We start from the raw sequence: 23,714 nt of genomic DNA on the forward strand, positions 1-23,714 counted from the left end.
AACTTCGTATTGATGCTAAGTATCACCTCCACCTGGAAAGGGTGGCACAGAGAGGGGATTGGATGCACTTGCTGAAAACTAGGGTCTGTCAAGACAAGTTACACTGGATTCCTTTCATCACAGGGTTTTGGGATTCCTTATGGAGTTGTCAGAATTTCCCCACATAAAAATATACTAACAAGATAGGACTGAAGCTGCAAAAGTTAATGGAAGATGCAACGGTTAAGGTAGCAAGCACATGGGTGATTATTAGGGGTCAGGAGGGGTCTTTCAGCTTGTTTAATAACTGAATGGCCTGCTACCACTAAGTGGTACAAGAGGTAGCTTGAGTTTAACAAAGGCACTAACCTGAAATAACTTGGTTTTAAACAAGAAACGATTGGTTCCTACTGAAAAATAAGTATCTGCTTCTCCTCTTCCCCCCCCCCCCCAAAAAGCCCCAGTATCTTTAAATGCAGGATGAGTTTTATGACCGCTGTATTAACAAAAAAAAAAAAAATTTGAAATCAGCAGAAGAACTTTGTAGACTTCATGTCTACATGTATATTTTGTGAAAAATCGAGGAATACAGTAGTTCCCTGCAATGCAGCAACTATGAAAGCACAAACTTTGCCCCTTTTGGGAAGGCCAGTCACATGTCTCAAACATGCATACGTTAAACACAGTGCAGTTGATAGCCACATATTAAAATAAAAAGCATTTTAGTTTTAAGCTAAAGGAGATTTATTTGGTACTTAGTTTTAATACCTGCCAGAATTTTTAAAGTTGTACATGATCTCTATTTATTAGGTCTTCAGCTGCATGGTTCTGTGAAACCCCACAGTCGAAGTGGATCAGTCACAAAAAGCAAAAGGGGTTCTGACATGCCATGAAGAAGTATCCATCCATCTCCAGAGAGTCATGAACCACCTCTCATTCTCAGCAACGTCAACATTGTTTACAGAGAGTTTTCAAACACCCTTCTTCATGAATAGTTATTTTTATAAGTCTAAGAAGCAGCTGCCAAAGATTAGAAGGGGTATACTCAAACATTCCATTTTCTACTAGTAAAAAAAGTTATATTCCAGTGGGCAGTAAAGCCTAACACCTAGAAAATCTAGCAAACATTCTCAGTCATTGCTGTTTTCCCATTACTGGCTTGTGACTGGTTCATGTTGTTACAGGCAGGTGCTGCAGAACCTGCTGGTTTTTTCATTAGCTCTACAGAAGATTAATCAGGCCTTCCACAGTGGCAGTAATTTAATTTTTTAAAACTATATTTATATGTTTAAAGCAATATTATGCTATCAGAAGCAAGCACTGCACATGATACTGCTTCTACAACTCAACTTAGACAAGTTATGAATCCTGTAGTAAATGCAGCAGATATTAACACAGTTGTGTAAAAATAAGGTAGCAAACCAGATGAACAGAATTGACCACTTAGCAGTAGCACACCACTGACTTGTCCTGTATTATATACTTATACCTCTTCCTTGGTGGCTGAAGAAGGTTTAAGAGGCAAAAAGGAGTCTCTTCCTACAAGTCATTCCAGACAGTATTCAAAGAAAGTACATTATTTTCCTGGTGAGATATTTTATGGTAATTTCATGGAATAGGTTAGTCTCCCTTTCTAACAATACCTGCAGTTACATAAGATTTCTGTACTCCACCATGAAGTTCCACAACCCACAGATGCAATGTAGCTTTTAGGAGATGTGTTCTGCACTGTGTGACAACATACCAGAGGTATTAGCTCTAGTTGTCCTTGTGGCTCCAAATACAGCAAAAACATGAAGTACAAGCTTCTCAGAATAAACTATTAGTTGAAAGTCTTACTCCCAAACAGAAAGTGCCAGACTGCAAGTAAGTGTAAAGACAAGGTGAGGATAACCACTTACCGTATTTTAACAACGTTAGGACACCACACAAAACCAGTTGTTCCCTTATAATCCAATTACAGAGCACTTTTTCCTAAATTTCCTTATTAATGTTTTCCAAATTACAATTCATAATGGGAAAGACTTGTCAGTATTCTTTATGAAGTGGCTCCCCTATTTCCCCACTCTGAGTTATGCAAGCTAAGTTATGCCAGTCCAGTTGATCCAAGCATGCTGTAATCAAAAAGAAGGGAAAAGAAGCCAAAGCAGAATTGTGCAAATGTAACTGGGTTAACTTTCCTTTGCATTTCTAGAGGGTAAAAGCAGCTATTGTCTCAATCTACTTAAGTTTGCATAGAGATAAATTGATGCTAAAGGGAGGCCTCTATTCACTAAACCCTTTCAAAAATAGAATTTCTCTTAACAGTTAAAGACTACTGGAACATTGTACAGTGTGTCATTTAGTTATGTCAAGCTACCTGGAAATAAGCGTCCCGTTTCTATCAGTGCCATTCCTCAGGGACCAAATTAGTTTTCTGTAGCCCTAGTGCATAAGGCTCACAAAAACATACAAATAAACTAGAAGAGACTTCTAGAAACAATGTATTATTTTATAGCTTAGAGTAGTCAGTGTGTTAAAAAAGTGAAAGCAGTCTCATAAGGTAATTTTTGGTTTCTGTACAAGTGGTTGACACCAGAGCCTTCTCCTTGGCTGTTAGATAACTATTTTGTACAGTAAAAGTAATGTTCAGGCCACATGTTATGCAACGTAAGGACATGCTGTACTCTCTCAGCATCAGGATAATTTTTGAAAGTAGCCAAGTAAAAGGGAACAGAGTTACCGTCTACCTCTAGCTTCCCCCCAGGAAGCTCTATTAAATAGTTAGTTCCTGAATGCTATCAGTGAGGCAATGAGGACCTTCAACTCAAAAGTAAGTGTTCACCCTCTGGCTCATAAGCCTTTGAAAAATGATCCACAAGATAAAGCCAGGCTCATTCCTTTGAGCTATAGTAAGTTGAAAACTAGTTACCCTTCAAATTTATACCTTTGCACACTATGTCAAATAGTTTAAAAACAGCTGAAGCAAAAAACTTCAAAGTATTTGCACATCTTACAGAAACAATTTGCTTCTGAAATAACAGAAGTGTTGACAAATACAATGAAGTAGCTAATCACTACCATCCTACAGCAGACTTGACGGTGATGCTATTGAAATAACATGCAATACATTTCTAAGCTTTGGAACTCCTTGTCATGTGACATCACAAACCCTAGAAATACAGAGGACCAACTCTGTTCTGTGGATTTTTAAGTTTATTACTTCACCTCAGTGTGTTAGAGAATTTCTGCATAGTCATATACATGCTGCAGTCTCATATTCTTCCCAAGGCATGTGCCACAGACAGTCAAAGACTGAACACTAGGTGGCCCTTTCATCTAATGCAGCATCACCAGCACATATGCCACAGTTAACAATATAGCCATATTTTCAGCTGCTATAGAAGTATGTAGTATTTACTTGACTTAACAGTCAGAAGAGTCAACGTGATCAGTTTGTTTTGAACAGCTACTTAGAAAACAGAGAGGACTGGAGAAGCAACATAGCACAGAATTCTGCAAGAACTCTTCATTTATTAAGTCTGCAATTTTCCAAAGTATCTTTATAAAACTACTGGAATATCTGAAAAACACCTGTTGGGCTGAAGTGCAAGACCTTCAAAAACAGCAGGTGTGTTACAAAAGAAGTGTGTGAACAGCAAAAAAATACAAGGTTTCCAACTCAGAAACCACAGGAATCGGCATTAAAGACTCTCAAAGGTGTAGGATTACATCATTTTACCATCAGCTGTACCAATACAAATTAGCTGTTTGGAAGGAAGGTGCTTCAACACAAGTTTAATAAACACACCGCCATCCCAAACATCACACTGCTTCCTCACTGTAACAAAACTTTTAGTCAAGAATCTGTTTGATCTTAACTGAAGAGCACCCAAAGGATTTTAAACAATAGCACCAGAATGCTTTGTCTTTCTTGTTGATGATGGTTCTGTGTCATACCTCCCAGTCACAGCAAGTTGATGCACACACACTCCAAAACAGTAGCCCAGAAAAACTCTGAAATTCTCCTAAATCTGCATGTTCCCATACAAAGTGATACCTGATATTTCAGCCTATACAGTTCTTTATTTCTTTCCTTTCTTGGCTGAAGTCTTCTTTCCTGCTTTTTTAGCATTACTCCCATATTTTGCTTCCAGTTGGGCCAAAAAGTCATCCGTTTCCTTTTTTCGATCTTTATTTCTGCTCTGGGGGAGGAAAAAAAAAAAAAAACAACAAAAAACCAACCCAAAACCAACCCCAAAACTTTTATATTTCTCAACACAGATATTCTATTGCAGTTAGACAGCTACATAAAGTCTTGGAATGTATTAAACAGGGAATACAAGCTACAGAAAGTATAGTACTGTTAAGCAAAAGCCTACTTGTATACTCTAGGCTCTATACCCAACTTCCTAAAGTATCAAGACAGAGGTAAAGAGAGGCTATAAGAATTCATGATGTAAGGCTAGGAAAAGCAAAACAATTTCTAGTTTAGACCCAAAACTCTATCACAGTTTAAGGAATGATAAAGTATGAACATTCTAGGAAGCCCACTGGATGATAAGAAAGAAGAAACAGAAAACACTCTGAAAAACAGAACGTAAACAGTATGTTTCTTTCCTCAATCCCAAAGAAACAAAAGCAAAATAGTAAGACCTATCAAATTCTACATCCTCGTGGAATCCCTCAGAAAGAAAAAATCATTAACACTCCCTGTCTTACTGCCTAAAACAAGAAGTTAAATATTTTGTGTATGCAATAAGGATATTAGAATAACTTTGTACATTTTTAAAAGGACGCAGGTAATAAAATCCATACCATACACTGACTATTAAAGTACATAGATAGTTAACATTAAGGTCAGGTTTTAACCTCAGGAACCCAGAAGAGTTGCAAGGATCCAAAACACAAAGATGCTCAGGGACACCAGAATTATAAGCCAATAACATAATTATCTTTAACAGATTAAAAAAAGCCTTACTTCAATCAGTGCTTTCAAGTCATCTTCTCCACTAAGGCCCAGTTCGTCTTTAGTCTTTTCTGCCTCTCTAGCTTCTTTTTCTGCCTAAAATAGTAAACCACCTTTTTTAAAAGAAGTATTTTGCACATAATTTGACAAAGTCTTCTAGTAGTTACCACTTTTTTTTTTTTTTGCATCTGTATACAAACAGCTGCAAGGAAACACAGTTTCCAAGTTTGGCCACAAATGAGGAATCAAAGAAAGCCCATTCTGGTTCCACAATTTAGTAGAGCGGAACAGTTTTTTGCTTCTTCACCATGCTGAATGTGATGCCTGTCCCCCATCCCTGTTCCCCCCACGCACGCTTTTTTTGTCTTAACAGCTATTACATTTTCTTTAACTTAGAGAAAGGTTACTGTGATGTGCATATAACATATTCTACAAAGTGTCCAAAAAAACCCAGGTTGGAAAAGTAGTCCATTTAGTCCAGAATCTTATTTCACACTTGCCAAAAGGCAAGCATAATATATTTCTGCCATGTATACTTCTTAACTCCAGCAACTCATAGCTTTGTAAATAAATGCAGGGACATGGTTACCTGTAATAAACCACTGTGTATAACAATGATATAAAAGAAAGTAGTACTAGGCAACAGCCTATTACAACTCAACAGCCTTTCACAACAATTTCAGGGAGGACAGGGGTACAGAACACAGGTGACCAAATGTGAAAATCAGATACTGAGCAAGGTCTGTAACCCAGCAATCCTGTGGCAAACATTTGTCTCGGGAACAGTTTCATTTCTTTCTACCAAGGGAGATTAAAAACTTATCATAAATAATGCTTTCTGTGGTCTCTGATTGATAGAACCTACCCGCCTCTTTCTTGCGGTCATTTTCTGCTTAGACTCTTTTACAAAGCTCTTGTAGCGTGGAACTTCTCCAGACTCAATGGCTTTTTCTATGATTTTCCGTATTCTTGGCTCATCTGTATAGTCCGCACACAACACAGACTGCATTATACTGTCCATGTCACCCTCAAAATCCATATACGCTGCTTTGACATCGGCTACCTCTTCTTCTGAGCCTTTATAGTTCTTTTCAAAGTCTTCAATGTCTTTTACCGTGATCTGAAGCAAAGAGGTGACGCTTCTTGAGTTACACTTCATTCACCAGCAGGGTTTCAAAGACAGCATAACCCCCTCCCCCTCCAGTGTTCTACACAAAGCTCGTAAGGGAGACACGGCGACAAGTCTGAAGCAGCAGGCTTCCCCTTCCCGTAGGGTTTGCCCCCGCCGAGGTGAGCCCTTTCCCAGACCGCGGCCCGGCTCTCACCTTCTTGAAGAGCAGCCGCCAGTACTCCTGCCAGTCCCACTCATCCCTCAGCGCCTCACCCTCCTCGTCCACCGTGCCCTGCTCATCGTACAGGGCGCGCTGCTCCTCGTCGCTCAGGACGGCGTACGCCTTGCCTAGGATCTGCAGCGACACGGGGACCGGCCGATCGGTCGGTCGGTCAGTCAGTCAGGAAGCGGGCCGGCCGGTCAGTCAGAGCGGGCCGGCCGGTCAGTCAGAGCCCGCCGCCACCCTCCCGCGCTCACCTGGAACCGCCGCGTCGCCTCCTCCTTGGCATCAGGCTCAACGCGGTCGGGGTGTACGCGGAGGGAGGCGCGGCGGTAGCCGCGGCGGATCTCCTCGGGCGAGGCCTCCCGGCGAACGCCCAGGACGCAGTAGAGGTCGGCGGAGCCGAAGGCGGCCTCGCACTGCTCCAGCAGCCCCATCCCGCCAACGCCGCGACGCCGCCCCCGCCCGCCAGCCCGCCGCCTCAAGAGCGCCAACCGCCGCCGCGCCCCGCCCACCTCTCGCGAGAGGTGGGCGGGAAGGCGCGGCGCGCATGCGCCGCCGGCCCGCTGGGGGACCGCCGGCCCGCTGAGGCGCCGCCGCCCTCAGCCACCGGCGCTGCGGCGGGGGGCCGGGCCCCGCCGGAGCGATGTCGGCCCTCTCGGGAGTCGCTGTCGTGACCTGCCCGAACCGCTCTCCCTGGCAGAAGGGGAGCAGGCTTGGGTAGAAAGCAGGAGCTGGGGACGTGCCTGGAGCGGGGGCTGTACCCGGCCGGAGTTCCCCCGTCCCTCTCCCGACCGCGGTTGGGGTTCACGTCGCTCCCTCTCGGGGACGGGCTGGGAACCTGCGTGTGAGGGAGAGCCTCCCGCCTGTGGGCTCGGTACGCGTTCTCCTGCGAAGGAAGAAAGCCAGGAGCACTGGGATACGGGTCCCATCAGTAAATTAAAAAAAAAAAAAAAAAAAAGCAAGGGACTCCTAATTGGCTTTCCACTCCCCATTGGTAAACAAGAAGCTTTGCCAGCTTCTGTGGGTCATTCAGGATGGATGAAATCCACTGCCTACTGAAAAAGCTTGCCTGCCTTCTAAAAATAGATTCTCCAAAATACCTGCGAGACTTTCACTAAGTCAGAGAGACCCCCGGAAAAAAAACAAAGATCAAGCAGCTCTTCAAAATATCCGTATTTATTACTTCAAAACTCAAAGTTCTAACAGTTCACACATTTCTTTTCCTTCTGGGCTGTCCCAAATATGACAAGAGGGAGAAAAAATGTTTGCATGTATCCAAACAAAACCGTGGAAAAAAAGTCCAATAAAGATAGGTTTATACAAAACTCATATGGTCTTTAATTAAATGCGACATAAGTGGTATACACGGATTGATACATACAAAAAGACAGATGCATGAAATAAAAGTTAGTATTTTACATTTCTTGTGCCTTTTGTTGAAACATAGAACATTTCACTACCAATACCATGGAGGGAATAAAATGCAGCAGCATGAACTCAGATTTCAGCTCTTACAGAATATAGATGGTAACATCGTAGAATATTCTCACTTTCATAAAAAAAAAAAATCTTATAAAAGTTAGCTGTTATCTACCATTATTGGAGAGCTCTGCTGATGTCAGTGAGTGTCTCTATTCACAGCTTGACTAACTGTTCAGGCTACACCTGCAATGATTATTTCAGTCAGTTCATCAGAGAGACACTGAATCCTCTGTTACCCGATCACCTTTTCTACTTCTCCAGTGGCCCCTTTACGGGCTTTCCAAATTTCAGTGCTAATGCTGACTGTAGCATTAACACAGCAGGATAAAGACATGACAACCAAAGGGCCTTAAATATAAAATACTTGACCATTTTATTCTTCTGATTTTTTCAACTTTAATTTTGCCTTGTTTTCACGTGAGGAGGCTTTGGCTGTTGCAGCTTTCTTTGCAGTTTCAGCAGTTTTCGTTCTTGGCATTCGCGTTCTGGAACGTATCAGGTCTTCACGTCCGAGTTCAACCATTTTTGCTTCCCATGACTTCATTTCATTTACATAACGAACCTTATCATCTTCAGCAAGCTGCAGGTATGGCTGGAAGAAAATTATGCATCAACAGTTACAAAAGGGGCTTTGTCGGGGTAACTGCCATCTCACATCCTCCCCTCTGATACAATGGTGACTTACTACAAGACCTGTGCTGTGCACATCCCAAGTGTTCACTTTTGCCTCCAGAAAATTCAAAAAACATCAAACTTGCACAAAAACCCAAAACCTTAGCATTGAATTATGGTTATGTCACCAGATGGCCATTCCTGAAGAGGAAGTTTATTTACTATTACTACTCAGAGCTAAAGCTTTTTATTTGAGTACTCTTTTGAGAGAGCTGGTTTGTGTAAGGAACAGGAACTATTTCAAATTCTTTTTCTACAGAAAGAACATGAACCTAGTGCATGTTCTAAGTACACATTCAAAACAATCTGGAAGAAAGGCATTCAGGAGGAAGGACAATAAGGTACAGAATACTTGAAAATCTGGAGGTTTAGATTAGATTTCAGTATAACACCCCTCCAATTTTCATATACCTGCAGGTTCATATTTCAATACACTGAGAAAGCTGGCAGAAAACTATCCCCAAGATAACCAAAGTTAATAAATTACTGTGTGCACACCACTTGTAGATTTCTGTTTTACCTGTCAAAAGTCTTTCCATGAGCAGCAAATTACTACGCTGGCATTTAAAAATACTGTAGATTATGAGGAAAAAACCCCAAATTGTTGCAGATTATTCCACCTTCCTCCCTAGATGCCACTCAGCGTCCATTTCCAGGCATACAGAACTTCATCTCATCCCACTCACTCACGTTTCATCAACCATGTGAAACAAATGGTCACTACTGGAATAAAAGTAATGACAATCTTTTTCAGGACATGTAAGTACAATCTCAGAGTAGTTTCCTCAGTATTATATTTTGAACAACTGAGTTCAGGATTTGGTATGAATTTATTAATTTTGACTCAAGTTTGTAATTTTCCAATTAGATCAAAACCTCATCAAAATCCACTGACATACCTGCTTTTGAGAACTGGACAGTTTTCGCCATGCATCAAATAATTGCTTCAGCTTTGCCTACAGGATATAGAATACACAATACATTAGGATTATTTTAACAGCAGACTGACCACAGAGGGTTACAGATGAATGCCATGCCAGTGAAAGCCAAGTATAAACCAATGTAAAAAAGCACAGTCACACAGGCTTATACCCCACCCTCTTAACATACGTAAATAATAAATGACACAGTTCAACAAGTTGCTGGGCATCACCTAAGCCACATTTACAGATATATAAGCACGAAGCAGTTTAAGTCACTTAGCCTGCCGCAAAAGCAGTCAGACGGAACAGCTGAGCTGATTTACAGCAATGTGACTACATCTCACCACGCATACTGGTTTCATTTAAACCAAGCCCTAACTTAAGACAAGCCCACTTAAGTATGAACTGCATTGACAGGGAACTTTGTACCACTTCAGGAGTATTTTGCCCTGTGTGCGTCAAACCAGGCCTCAGCTGACTGGAGATGCCTACTTTGTATGTAGAAAACCAAGGAACAAACTATTTCCAATATCTTGATTTACTGACTAAATGCATAGGGTAAGGAACATACTAGGCATACAGGGGAGGTCTCAAGTGCTTCAAGTGCTGTAATCCACCAGCGTAACTTAAATCACCCCAAACTGCAGTTCAGTGCAGAACTTGCGAGTTTGCTGAGGAACTCTTGCATGTTCCATAACATCAACTGTGCTATAGGAGGTACAATAACTCTACTACAGAAATGGTAGCAGACCACCACAACCGTTTGAAAAACTAATGTGTTTCTACACCAAACCAAAGAAAAGTAGAATTCTCTCCTTACAGAAGAAACAGATGAAGTCTGTAACACTGAAGTGCAAAAAACAGAGCAAATATTTAAGTCTGTATACCCACACAGCAGTTTATATAGGACATGCCACCAGCAGTATAGCCAGATCACTGCAGCCTAAAAAAAACCATAACCTAAGCAAAGCAAAATCCCAATACTGAACTATTGAGCAGTTTCTTTGAAAATGACAGAATCTAAGACAGATTTTCTGAATACAATAGGTCTATTTTAAAGAACAATCCTTCCCGGCTTACCATAGGTGATATTCCCTCACTTTCTTGAAAGTTTTCTGACACAAAAATGTTAAAGCCGCTACGAGGTCTTTTAGGTTTTCCAAGCATGGTCAATTCCTTTAAAAACAAGAAAAGTTATTCAATCTACCAAGCATGCATTTTTCCAAAACTAAACATCTGTCTTTCTATTTTATACAAAAATCAGATTCAAATTCATCTTTTGGTGTTTAATTCTATAAACTGGACTGTATGTCAAGATGCTCTCACCACTTGTCAAGACTAATGCTAAACTAAATTAAGAAAAGCTAAACAACTTGAATTTTCACAGACATTAAAAAAAAGCATTTAAAACTGATTCCTACTTCAGCTAAGTCTTCCAGAAACGAAAGACTGTTAGTAAATCCCACTCAGTAAGAAAGTCATCACAAGTTTTCTATTATCTTCATAAGACTTTGGTTTCTGGTGTGAAATACTGTACGCTGGCAGAGAGGAGGGCAGATACCCAACTTTGTGGGAGGAGAGAAGGTGGAACAGAACCAGCAGATTTCCAGGGAAACAGAACTAGGTTTCTGCTATCAGAATGCTTTGCCTACAGGGATGATGGTGAGAGAGGGAAAGTACAGCAAGTTATGGATGCAATTACACTTTTTCTTACACTTTACAATTTTCTCCAGCCCTAAGACATTCCCACTGCAGCCTTGGTGCTGCAAATTAATATCTGCTTAGGTATTAGGTATGCCAGCTAAATTCCTTGTGGTGCCATACTCTAAAAAGGATCAGCAGAATCATTTGGATTAAAAACTTCCTCTAAGCAGGGGTCTTTTAAACCAAATTAACTTCAGTTTTGCCAATTAGGACAATGTCACACCAGCAGTTTAATTCACAGAAATGAACAAGCAACAAGCAACCCCCTCAACTTCTTTTGCCCCTGAACAAACCATAATATTGTACCTTTACAGATGGTTCTGTCTCTCAGGATTTATATATAAACCAGCTAAAAGGGAACAGGGAAGATGATCTGTATGAATAAGTCAATAGAGGACACCAACAGATGTGCCTCTACGCAGCCCTAATTCAACACGTCAGCAGCTATACAGAAAGCAGCAGAATCCAGAAAAAGGAAGGAAAAAAGGCTACTTCAAGCAGCTACTACCTTGTAGGGGCCACTGAAGTAACAGATACAAGGCCTTTGTAAAAAGCTATTTCTGGATGTCTTCCCAACCAAAGAAAGTGTTGCTGGTTCCAATGTCTTTTATTACCTATCATATCTCAGGCAGCTTTAGGAATAGGAAGAAAAAAAGCACAGAGAAGCTACCTGTGAGCACAAAGGTATCTGCTAGTTCTGGTCTTCAAGCACAGGAAAGTCACTAAAATAACTGCTAACACCAGCAATTATTTTCATCCATGGGGTTTTGTTTCGGGTTTGTGGTTTGTTTTGTGTTTGTTTTTTTTTTTAATTATTCTGAGAGTGGCTTTTATATTTCTAAACATGCCTCAACTCTGCTCTGTATACCAGACAAATAGACTTCAGGTTCCTTGAGAGAAATGAAACTTAAAACTTCAAAATACTTACTCTTTTTGCCCTGAACAATCTTCTTTTTGCCAGTTGTTTTCTCTTTTCTTCTTTCAAAGCCGCAGCCTGGACTGGAGTTAGCTGTGCTTTATATGCAGCCAACTGCTCTTTATATCTTTGCCAGTCTGCCTTTCTACTTTCCTCATAAACCTACAACACAATCACCAACCTTAAACAGATGCTTTTAGTAAGAAGCACTCGACCATTAAGCAAGCTAACACTTCTAACCTACTAACAAAAAAATATTACAGACTATGCTGGAACATAAGATTTTTAAAGTAAAGTAGCAATTTCAGATCTGTTTGATTAGCAGAATGGATTCATAAGAACTCAGATTCAAAACCTGGGCTCTTCCCATGCATAATCTTAGTTAATCTGATAACATCGGATGAATCTTCAGATACATCCCAATGCAAAAACCAATCTTCCACACAAGGAGGAAGAGCTGAAGCTTGGTTGAAATGATTACTCTTAAACGTGTGTATACTCACTGCAGCACACAAAAGCTCCAGTCACTGAACACATTTCTACACCGGCGTACTGGGTTTGTGTGGCAAAGTTTTGGTAGCAGGGGGGGTTACAGGGTTACAGCGAGAAGCTGCTGGAAGCTTCCCCTGTGTCTGACAGAGCCAATGTCAGCCGGCTCCAAGACAGACCCGCAGCCAGCCAAGGCTGAGCCGATCAGCAATAGTGGTAGTGCCTCTGTGATAACATATTTAAGAAGGGGAAAAAGTTGCAGGGGGCACAGAAATGGCAGCCGGAGAGAGGAGTGAGAACATTTAAGAGAAACAACCCTGCAGACACCCAGGTCAGTGAAGAAGGAGGGGGAGGAGATGCTCCAGATGCCAGAGCAGAGATTCCCCTGCAGCCTGTGGGGAAGACCATGGTGAGGCAGGCTGCCCCCTTGCAGCCCATGGAGGTCCATGGTGGAGCAGATATCCACCTGCAGCCCGGGGAGGACCTCACGCCGGAGCAGGTGGATGCCTGAAGGAGGCTGTGACCCCATCGGAAGCCTGTGCTGGAGCAGGCTCCTGGCAGGACCTGTGACCCCGTGGGAGAGAGGAGCCCACCCTGGAGCAGCGTGCTCCTGAAGGACTGCAGCCCGTGGAAGGACCCACACTGGGGCAGTTTGTGAAGAACTGCAGCCTGTGGGAAGGACCCACGTTGGAGAAGTTTGCGGAGGACTGTCTCCTGTGGGAGGGACCTCACGCTGGAGCAGGAGAAGAGTGTGATGAGTCCTGTCCCTGAGGAGGAAGGAGCAGCAGAGACAATGTGTGATGAACTGACCACAACCTCCATTCCCCTGCACTGCTTGGGGTGAAGGAGGTATAAAGAAAATCAGGAGTAAAGTTAAGCCCAGGAAGAAGGAAGGGGTGAGGGGAAGGTGTAATAAGAATTGGTGTTCTCATTAGCCTACTCTGACTTGATTGGTAATAAATTAAATTAATCTTCCCCAAATTAAGTCTGTTTTGCCCATGATGGTAATTGGCAAGTAATCTCCCTGTCCTTATCTTGACCCACAAGCCTTTTGTTATATTTTCTCTCCCCTGTCCAGCTGAGGGTGGGGAAGCGATAGAATGGCTTTGGTGGGCACATGGCACCCAGCCAGGGTCAACCCACCACAGAAAGTTACCTGTAAGTTAGGTCTCTGGTTACTATATAGTCAGCAGAAAAAAAAAAGTTGGTCTTTTCATCAAAATTAACTGAGGTTTCACCTAACTTATGCATATGAAAGCAGAACACCTTTACAATACTCCTGTTGTTATACATCTAATGCACACACATATACACAACTATCATTCAAAAAGAAATGAGATATTGGTTCCCAGCCCTGCAGCTGCATAGAGCAAGATCTGTCTTGTTTGTTTCTCTGGCAACAGATTAAAAATACTAAAACCAAGGTCATGTGTAAAAGTATCAAAGTATCTTCCCTTGAGTACTTCACAGCTCCCAATTCTCTTCAGAATTGTTTTTATGTCTGAACCTTTGTATGCAAGTGCTTTTTTTATTGTTGTTTACAAAAAAAATCAACAACAAAAAAACCACAACACAAAACAAAAAAACCACAGTGGACACCAAACCAAGAAAACAACGACTAAGCTCTATAGAGTTCAAAGTACACAGGGCAAAGATACAAACCTACCTGCTTCTGTGATGCTGGCAACTCCTTCCAAGCTTCTGCTATTTTTTTAATCAGCTCCATGTTGGTCACTTCTGTACATTAAAATTAGAAAGCAAGAAAATAAAGATCAATATTGTATCTTTAGTAAGCTTCAATTTTTCCCAAGGAGAGCTGTCACTAGTGTCTTTTTCCTGTATAAATATATTTTCCTCCTTTCGTAAAACTAACTTACTGTGGCAGTTAAAGAGAACTCTAGTATTTGGAGGGGGAAGAGTCCCTGCTCTTGGTTCAAACTCAAATGAAACATGGTGTTATAAACTGAAGCACCATTCCAAGACAGACAGCTATTACCACTTCACAACAGTTTCTTTTTTTTTTTTTTAATCCCCTTTTGAGCTCGATCCTTTTTGATACAATGCAAGATGGTCTGAACTTGGAATGGGGGCCAGGGAAGAAACCAGAAGTAAAACTTCCCAGTTCTCAAAAGAGTCTGCTGGATTATTCAAAGCAAGTATAATGTGACCTTATCCACCTGATATAGCAGACATGCTTGATCTTTATATTAAAGTCCTTCGCTTACAATATTATTCAACAGAAGTAAGGTTAAAGAAAATGTAACTTCCTTCTCCCATAAACAAAATTACAGACAGTGACTTGAATTTGCTTTGGGTTTCTGCCAACTGAATTTGACTCTGGCCCTTGCACTATGGTAATTTGATGAGATTTCCAGCCAGACCTGAATTTGTTAAAGGGAAAAAAACCCACAAACCCAAACTAAAAACCCAAGGGCTTTAGAAAGAGGATATAACTTTTCGTGTCTTGAAAAACCCTTTTCCAGGCTTTCCCTCTGCTTCACACTAAAAGAAAAAATAGGTCTTCCTCTCTCCACCTCAAATGTAAAGTTCAGCCATCTCAACAGTGGAAAAGCAGAACTAAGCTCTTATCAGTAACCTGACTTCCAGAATTTTGGAAAACCAGTCAGATGGGGAGTTTTTAGTCCAAGTATACCAATCTTAAAACCTTTGAAAATACAATGATTTGCCAATGATAAAACAAATTATCAGGTTATTTTTGAACGTTACCTCTATTGGAACAAGAAAGCCCAAAATTCTCGATTTGTATATGAGATACAGTACATTTATTTGCAGATTATTCAAATTTTGGAAACTGGAAAACACTGGTGTGGCATGTAATTACAATAAGCTCTGCAAGTTCAGTGTCTCAACCTTTCAGACTGTTGAATGCTCAAACTAGCGAGCAAAACAGGGTATCAAATGGTTTTCCCTACTTAAATTTACCTCATGACTTGGCCAATATCACCACAGTTCTTTTGACATTTTAACACTCATTTCAAAAGTATTTTCAAAATCAGCACAGCTTTCCATTTTGCTGCTCTCTGACACAACTTACCGCATTGCCTATAAATGAATATTTCAAAAAACATTTTCCTCTAAATACATTTACTTTTTCTCCCGTATATGCTGAGGCAATCCAGTACATGTAGTTTTTAAATCACTAGAGCATCAAAATAAAAGCATATACAACTTGTTATATGAGCAATAACATACTTCAAATACATAGATTTAAAAATAACTGAAAAACACAAATAATTGTTAACATGTACTGCCCAGATGAGCTCTTTCTTCAAACACTTTTAAAGTTACAGACAAATGCTCCCTTTTTTGAGTTACTAAGTACAGAAGACTAAGCTAATACTGTACAGGCAGTAAGTATGGCAATACTGAATTTACCTGTGGTATCCTACGGATAAGGAAGATGGTTTTGGTATCTCCTGAAACCAGGGTAACGTACTTTACGACGTTTACTTTCACAAAGCAATACTTTGCTCCAGTTTTATTTTTAAACCAGGTATTCTGGAGGTAAAACACGTATGTACCTAGAGCGACGGCAACTTTACGGCAGAACCTCAGGCACACCCCACACACCAAGACCCCGCGTTCCTGACGGCAAAACAGCCCCCATCGCCCGTCCCCTCGTACCTAACCCCCTTCAGGCCGCGTACCTGGATTTTTTTGCCTGAAAGCAGAATGGTTTTCTTTCATGAAACGGAAATAGGCCGTCAGAGGCCGCTTCGGGGGCTCATCCGAGCTGATCCCCCTGCTGAGGCCCTTCTCCGCCGAGCCGCCGACCCTGCACACAACCGCAACGCCCGTTACCGATCGCCGCGCCGCAACGCCTCGCGGGGCGCCCGGCGCACGCGCGAGGGAGCCCGGGCACCCCAGCCCGCCGAGAAGGAGCAACCCTCCCCGCCCCCGGTAACCCCCGTCCGCGTCCCGCCGGCACCTGAGGAACCGCTGCGCGCCGCTGAGGAGGGCCGCGGCCCGGCCCAGCAGCGCCAGCGCCGCCGCCATGCCTCCACCCGCCGCGCCTGCGCGCGCGCGCGCGCGGGAGAGAAGGAAGTCACGCGGCCGCCGCGCAGCACCCCGGGATTGGCTGCCGCCGCCAGGAGGGGCGGGGCAGGGAACCGAGGCACCGCCCCTCTGCAGGGGAGGGGCGCGGGCCAAGGTGACACCCCCCCCCCCCCCCCCCGGTCCGCTTCCTCCCGCGGCGGCGCCTCCGGCCCCCGGCCCCGGCGGGGCGAAACATCCCGGCCCCGGCCGCCCCCCTCCCGCGGGCATGCCGTACATCGACCCGGGACAGCAGCCTGTCAGAGAGGCACACGAGGTTCTTAACAGCATTCGTCCGTGTTTTATTACGTGAGGGCACAGGGAGTAACAGCGGGCGGGAAACAACACCGACGGCAGAAACGACCAAGCAGCTGCTGAGCTCTGGCCAAAAACGGAACCGGGCCGCTTCGGGGGTTTCCTCTTCGCAGCAAGCTTGTCGCTGCAGAGCTGCCAGGGGCAGAGCACGCCGGGGGTCTACGGGCCTGGAACGGGCGAGGCTGCAGCTCCCAGCAGGACAGAAGGGGGGAAAAAAACCCCAAGGACACAAAGATGGTGCCATTTTTTTTCCATCATAGTGAACAACACAGGATCGAGTAACCTTTCGGCTATAATTTCCCCCCCTCCCCCTTAAGACAGCATTAACAGCAGAAGGCTGAAGGAGGAGTAGTGGAGATGTTTTGTCTCCATGGCTGAAATCTGACCAACTCTTTCAAAGACTAAAGTTTTACATAAAGGTTGCATTTATCTCAGCTATCATTTCAAAAGCAGAAAGGGTGAACTGCTAGGAGGACCGTAAGCATAAAAGACTGAGCTTCATGCCTCTAAAACAGCATGTGCATAAGACAGAATTACTTTTTTTTTTTTTAGTATTTAAACATGCTGTAGGCAGAATGCCTTACTTGTTGTTGGTCTTTTGGGTTTTTATCATCCTGCTGGTCTTGCACTGTGATGGAAAAGTCGTTCTTGCATGTATGGCACACAGCAGAAAAATGACCAGTTGAAGTACAGAAGATTTCAAACCATCCCTAATACAACTCAGCAAACCAAAAGAAAGTGAGTATTCCAAGATGCAAGTCAAACTTCCAGATTCACACTGTTCAATACTGACATTGCGAACACTTCAATAACTTCTAGTACAAATGTATTACTACCAATCTAGAAAATATAAAAGCTCTGGGAACACATTCTGATGGTCAAAGTTTTCTACCACCATTTTAGCAATAAGTATAAACAATGGCTTTGCCTTCCTAGCTACATTGTCCAAGTTCAAGTATAATGAAGCACTCATTTTAATAACAAAACACCCCACATTTACTCAGCTTACAATCTGAAGTGAACAAGGATATTTTAAAATGAATAGAGCCACTCTCCATCAAGCTTTTGTTTCAAAAGTCATCATTACATCATGGAGAAAACCATAGCACAGAAGTGACATTTTCCCATACATGACCAACTTAAGCCATTTGGGTCAGTAAGGCAGCAAGCATGAAGACAACAATATTCTGCTGGTAGGAATAAAAGCTCCTACCGTGCACACTTGCCACCCACAACCCAAATTCCAGTTTGGCATTCATTACAGTAAAAAAGAAACCCAAATATTTTTGTTGTCTTAAAAATGTATTTGATGACAAATGTCCCAGCCACAAGTCACTTTTCTTTCATATGCAAGGTACAGAGAAAAACATTAGTCATGCGTTTTTATTTTTGGATACCCAAGAAGAATGTATAGTAGGAAATCAAAGTTTTTCTGCTTTTAATCTACTTTGTAAGAAAAGATTGCCCCTCTCCAGCACTACTGGCTTTTCACATGCATAGTCTAAAGCAACTGAAGTGCCAGTTAATGGAAAAGTTAGCTTCAAATGTGAGAAGTTTACTGTAACATTCTGATATTGCAAATACACCACCTTAACTGAAGTGTTTGACATTCAAACACTTGTGGTATTTCCTCCATAAATGAATATAGAGCTAGCATGTCATTAAACTAGTTGAAATCCTACATAAAAGCAGGCTAAATAAATTAGGCTAAAGCTAGCATAAAAATTAATTGCAACACAGTTCTAAGTAGTATGTGATGCATGGCTTTGTTTTCCCTTTTGTCTACAAGACACATGCACACTTAATATTTTGATTCTCTAATGTTAGAACAAGCACTTTAAGGATATGCATCATTCTGAAAAAAAATAGCCAAGACAAGTAGTAGAAAATGCATTTTATTTATATGGAAAAGGCTACATTTAGATTTGTAAAAGGTCTGTGATAGTGTTATGTTGCCCACATGTCAAAAATCAGTTGTGAATAGCAACAAAACGATTATGTATCTTTCTACATAGCAGTGCAATTAGTTCACATTGCAATAAAATTAAGTCAAGTATGCAACAGAATCAAAACCAAGTGTTTCTCCATAATCAGCGTACAAAGAATTACAGTGCAAAGATCATTCTAGGTTTTAAGAAATCTGCAGTCAGTTTTTAGAATATCCTAACGGGTGGGATACTCCAGTTACTTCATTACTAGCAGTTGTAGCTTGTCAATACTGTGCACAAGCAAGTAAGTCTAAAATGAAATGACTTACATGGTAAATAAAATATTTAGTCTATACAGTAAAAAAAATACAAATTATATAAGTGAACTAACAAAATGAAATTTGAACACACTTATGAAACGGACAACGTACTTTAAGGACACACATACAGTATTCATCACGTAAAAACAGCTACTTTTCCAGCAAAAAGAATTTGGTTGCTTTACAACTGCATTATGGATCTTGTAGTCTGAAGATGTAGATGTCCAACTCTTAAAAACCATAATAAATGTCTTCTGCAAAGCATACAAAGAGGATAAATATTCTTATCACAGTCATAAGGTTATTTTTGGAAGTTTGTTCTCCCTTGCTCCAGAAACACACTTACATGGGTGAAAAAAATTCAAGGGGCATCATGATACACTGAAACAGTAAACTGTGCTCCATTTCCTTCTAATTTTGAAAAAAACCCTAGAATTTACAGTACTCTGTGGTATATGAAAAAGTCTTCACAAGTTTACATTGCATATTTCTGAGTCCATTCTCTTGCATGTCTGTTGTATCTGTACGTGCAGAAAGAAGGCATTACAGTGAAGAGCTGTTAGTGATACATTGACAATGGCCACATATTTACTTAATACAGATGTTACTGAGCTTTTCACCTCTTAGCATTAATTCAAATAACATTAAAATAGTCTAAAAGCCAAGAAACGTATACCCCCTGTACATTCTGTTTCTAAGGTTACCTATCAAAGCTATTTAGACTCAAACTCAAGACCAATCTCACAGGTTTGTATTAAAATGCGTATCATTATGCATACTTAATTTGCATTTCACAACTGGTTCCCTTATTTGTACCTTAACAGGAATTTGTTGTCAATTATTCCTAAATGTATATGCTATTAACACAGTCTGACAAAGTTCATGCATTTTAGTTGCATATAATTCAGTATAGTTAACTGGGTTTGGAAAGGGTGGGGATAAAAGGCACAGTGATTTTTTTTTATCTCCATTCTGCACTTCCATCTGCATTTCAGAACTTGAAAGGGAAATTTTCTGAAAAGCATTTTTTACTAGATTTTAAGTCTTGGGTCTTTTCCTTCTGGTATGAAGCTCATTAGCACTCCCAAAGGTAAATGTCCTTAGAGAGTCAACAACTTCCCCTCTGGTCCTTAAATTTGTTACATTCCACTCTTCAGACTAGATTCACTTTCTTCTGGGTTCTCCAGACAAAACGCTGACAAGTTTTAAATCCATTTCTTAAGATAAGTATAGCAACTCATGTACTAATTGGTTTTCTTCTTAAGAATATGCTACCATACAAGTCTTCAGATTTTTACTTCTACTAATACACCCACAGATAAATGCTCAGGGGTAACCAGCCATATCTTCCATTTCCTAAATCCAAGATGAGATTAAAATATTTAATACGTGAACAGCATAAGAAGACAAAGCTATAGTCAAGACTATAGGTTGTCTCACTTTCTCTAGCAATGATTAAATTTCGAGTTTTGGAGATAGAGAAATATCCCTTATTCCCTTCCTTCACAAACAGGAGGCACAATAGCTGAAATCGCTATTAAGGTAGTGGGTAGACAAAAGCCGAGACACAAATGGGGAGCAGCCAAGGCACAAGATCCTCAGCTTGAACACTATCTGCTTTGCAGTACAAGCTACAGAGTTCAAGAAGTGGGTTACATGATTTGATTGCATCAGACATCGAACTGTCAGAAAAGGGCCATTTTAATAATTCTTACTCTAGGGAGAGAAATACTAGACCATAGACTTCCATGGAACTTCTACATCACTTCTGCTCTATCCAGTCCTCAAGGTAAAAACAATACTCAAATCCTCATGGACCTGTATGTGTGATGAACCACAGGCTATCAGCATGCATTGCAAGGAGTCTTCAATGGCTCAGTACAAAAAAAATAGGTACCAAACAATTTCTCAATCAGTTAACCAGAAAGTCAAAAATTCTTTTGGATATCACAAACGTTCCACAAAATCTGAAGCAAAGAGTATAACAATTAAAATAGTTAACAGCAAGATTACCAAAAAGCAGCTTAAGTACCAAGGATAAAAAGCCTGCCCCAAACTAAATCTATAACCTTTTCCAAAGCTCGAAGAAGTCAGATAAACAGTGCTGGTTAGGCCATCTATGAACGTACTGCACAGCTATGACTATTTAATTTATTTTCAAGGCCATCAGAAAATTTGTGGCAGATTCATTTTGAGGAAGGTTATTCCGTTCTTGGCAAACGAGGACTGGATGTATTTGGAAAACCTTAGAGACTCCTACTCCTCATTACTATCCTAAATTGATCTTGTGTTTCAGTCTGTCTTAATCCCACACACACCTAGAAAACCCACAGGTGCTAAAACCCTGTTACAGAAGACAGCTCAGGCCATGCTGATAGACTGTGGACTACATCCTGGATTGTGCTCAAAATGCCTAATAGCAGCAGAGTTCAACAAATCTCCCAGTGGTAAGCAAAATAGTATTTCCTTCCTGGATCACTGATTCTGTAACTTTTCCCATGCATAAAGTTTTTAACGTTTGTAAGCCCAAGAAAAGCAGGTAGCTGATATATCAGCAGAAAGCAGCAATGATGGAAAAATCTTACACAGGTAGTATTTCCTCCACGGAACCCTTTGGAAATCACGCAGTCTAATCTGTGGAATAAAGGGCCTGAGCTTCCTGCCACCCACAACTGCAACAAACTCTTAAGAAATCAATGCATCATTTTGCTTAGATATCCGCAGAGGCCACTATTCAAAGTTTTGGTGCTCAAAGAAATCACTCGAGACAGGTAGCAGTCTGGAAAGAAACATCACTATGCCAAAGCACTGGGCTTGCTAGTGACCTCTAAATCCCGTTATCTGATATTGTGAGGGTTCAGCCGTGTATGTAGCTGTAAGAGAGCATTTCAAAACCCTCCTTAGGAGTGATGTACAACAAGAAGTCAACAAGCCTTAACACTGAACTTTGGAAAATCCAGGTGGTTCCATACTGTAAGTAAAAGACCCCAGAATAGATGTTCCAGTCAGTATAGTACTTTTAGAGTTAAAACTTCTCAAATGGAAATCAGGTTTGGTCCAGAAGCATGTAATACCTCCATTATGTGCTGTCCATGTTACCTTCCCAAAATCAGAAACTTCCTGCAAGTTCTACAGCTGTTCCAAAAAGTAAAAAAAAAAAAAGGTTCTTTTTCTCTGTAAGATGCTGCAAATTGCAATGTGACAATGGTTCTTAGCACTAAAAAGAGCTAAATATTAGTCTATCCTACATTTAGAAAATGGTGTCAAAAACATGTTTGTTGTTCACACCTAACATCTTACTAAAGGCACAGGTTTTACAACCAGAGGATCACAGTAGCAACAAATAACTCATATTTGGGAAATGATTTTTCATGCAATGAATATAAAGATGAAACACAAAAGTGTGAACGTTTTATGCAACTAAGTACAAAAAATTAGTAAGTACCCAACAGTTGTGTATGCCTACAGTTTTCTGCTTGCCATTCCACTGATCGATATTTTCAAGATTTAAAAATCTAATCCTGTACAAATCTATGAAAATTATCTTTAAAAGTTAAGATAGAAGGTGCATAGCAGATAACCACCTGCAAGTACCACACACACAATTATGTATATGTTATACTCACTTTTCCTTGTCTGACTTGTAGATCTGTGCAATATCCGGTACTAAAGGATCATCTGGATTAGGATCACAAAGTAAGGAGCATATGGACAATAAAACTAAATAAAAGAGACACTAGATTAAACAAGTTAGTTTGCTTTATTTCTATAATCCTTTAATATATTCCAGTACACTGAAGGAGGGTGGTAGAAGGGAGATTGGGAAGAGAATGCATATTAGTATTAAGCTTTCACATAGCAGTTCTGCTCAGAAATGCTTATACAGCATCATTTTTCTAGGTCCTAAGTAAACAACACCTGATACTAGCCTAGAGAACCTGCAACCCATGGACCTGTACCATTTGTAATGATCTCCCTCCCGTGTTTTAACCTATGAACGTTAAACAAACCACAGACTACACAGTTACATATAAATGTTTGATCAAACTAAGCCCTTCCATCTACAATTATTCTTCTCCACTTCTGTGCTGACAGTTATCCTCTCCTTCATTTGAACACTTCACTTAATTTGATATAAGTGTGACTTCCATTTTGGGAAAATACTTCATCAGCATTATATGCAGGTATTCACTTATAATTCCATATTCATTTCCTGGGATTGAACCAAGGCCATTTGATTTTTTTCTAACATTTTCAGTCCATACCTTTCAGGAAATTTCTGTTTTTATACTCAGAACTAATATGAATGCAAAAGTACACAGTTAAACAATTCTAAACGTGTTGTGAAAGGGAATTTGATGCTATCATAAGAATCTGCTGTAGAATAGGATTTTTTTCCTTACTTTGTCTTGTTACCAAAGAGCCCGGACTAACACCTACTTCAGCTGTAGCAAGTTTGACCACTTCATACTGACATATTTAATTTTATTAAGTGCCAAATACATCAGTAATACTAAAAAAAAGGGGTTAGAGTACTCGGTCACACCAATCAGAGTTGCTATCAGTACGTTGTAATCCTTTGATACAGTAAAACAAGAACTACAAAGGAGAAACTTCCATGAGGCACTGAGCTAATTTCCAGTTATATGAA

The 23,714-nt window shown here is 41.0% G+C and overlaps 4 protein-coding genes across 12 annotated transcripts in view; 1 reads left to right on the forward strand and 3 right to left on the reverse strand.

Annotated features, from left to right (window-relative positions):
• FAM149B1 (family with sequence similarity 149 member B1) overlaps nucleotides 1-5,761 on the forward strand; it is a 19,176-nt gene extending 13,415 nt beyond the window's left edge. For all 4 annotated transcript variants that reach the window (XM_069795869.1, XM_069795871.1, XM_069795870.1 and 1 more), the window contains one exon: nucleotides 790-5,761. In XM_069795869.1, the coding sequence (XP_069651970.1) occupies nucleotides 790-872 (83 nt within the window). In that variant the 3' untranslated portion in view covers nucleotides 873-5,761. The remainder of the gene's footprint in view (nucleotides 1-789) is intronic.
• Nucleotides 1-6,755, reverse strand: part of DNAJC9 (DnaJ heat shock protein family (Hsp40) member C9) — a 17,103-nt gene extending 10,348 nt beyond the window's left edge. For 2 of the 3 annotated variants that reach the window (XR_011326794.1, XM_069795884.1), the window contains exons 1-5: nucleotides 6,516-6,755; nucleotides 6,253-6,393; nucleotides 5,793-6,047; nucleotides 4,940-5,023; nucleotides 4,019-4,163 (exon numbers count right to left, since the gene is read on the reverse strand). Coding sequence is in view for 2 of the 3 variants with exons in the window: in XM_069795884.1 (XP_069651985.1) it covers nucleotides 4,044-4,163; nucleotides 4,940-5,023; nucleotides 5,793-6,047; nucleotides 6,253-6,393; nucleotides 6,516-6,695 (780 nt within the window). In the remaining variant the exon portion in view is untranslated. Of the gene's footprint in view, nucleotides 1-3,462; nucleotides 4,164-4,939; nucleotides 5,024-5,792; nucleotides 6,048-6,252; nucleotides 6,394-6,515 lie in introns of those variants that run through there. The other variant, XM_069795883.1, reaches the window with a different exon arrangement.
• Nucleotides 6,756-7,421: 666 nt separating this feature from the next.
• TFAM (transcription factor A, mitochondrial) lies at nucleotides 7,422-16,521 on the reverse strand. The gene is made up of 7 exons (XM_069795885.1): nucleotides 16,397-16,521; nucleotides 16,116-16,243; nucleotides 14,114-14,184; nucleotides 11,971-12,120; nucleotides 10,419-10,514; nucleotides 9,315-9,371; nucleotides 7,422-8,335 (listed from the first exon to the last, which is right to left on the reverse strand). Exons 1-7 carry the CDS (start codon nucleotides 16,462-16,464, stop codon nucleotides 8,117-8,119), a joined length of 789 nt encoding a protein of 262 aa, XP_069651986.1. The 5' UTR covers nucleotides 16,465-16,521; the 3' UTR covers nucleotides 7,422-8,116.
• A 257-nt stretch (nucleotides 16,522-16,778) lies between these two features.
• Nucleotides 16,779-23,714, reverse strand: part of UBE2D1 (ubiquitin conjugating enzyme E2 D1) — a 44,165-nt gene continuing 37,229 nt past the window's right edge. For all 4 annotated transcript variants that reach the window (XM_069795887.1, XM_069795890.1, XM_069795888.1 and 1 more), the window contains exons 7-8: nucleotides 22,690-22,783; nucleotides 16,779-19,584 (exon numbers count right to left, since the gene is read on the reverse strand). In XM_069795887.1, coding sequence (XP_069651988.1) covers nucleotides 19,539-19,584; nucleotides 22,690-22,783 — 140 coding nt within the window. In that variant the 3' untranslated portion in view covers nucleotides 16,779-19,538. The remainder of the gene's footprint in view (nucleotides 19,585-22,689; nucleotides 22,784-23,714) is intronic.

The sequence above is a fragment of the Haliaeetus albicilla genome, chromosome 11 (assembly GCF_947461875.1).
Source record: "Haliaeetus albicilla chromosome 11, bHalAlb1.1, whole genome shotgun sequence".
Taxonomy (NCBI): domain Eukaryota; kingdom Metazoa; phylum Chordata; class Aves; order Accipitriformes; family Accipitridae; genus Haliaeetus; species Haliaeetus albicilla.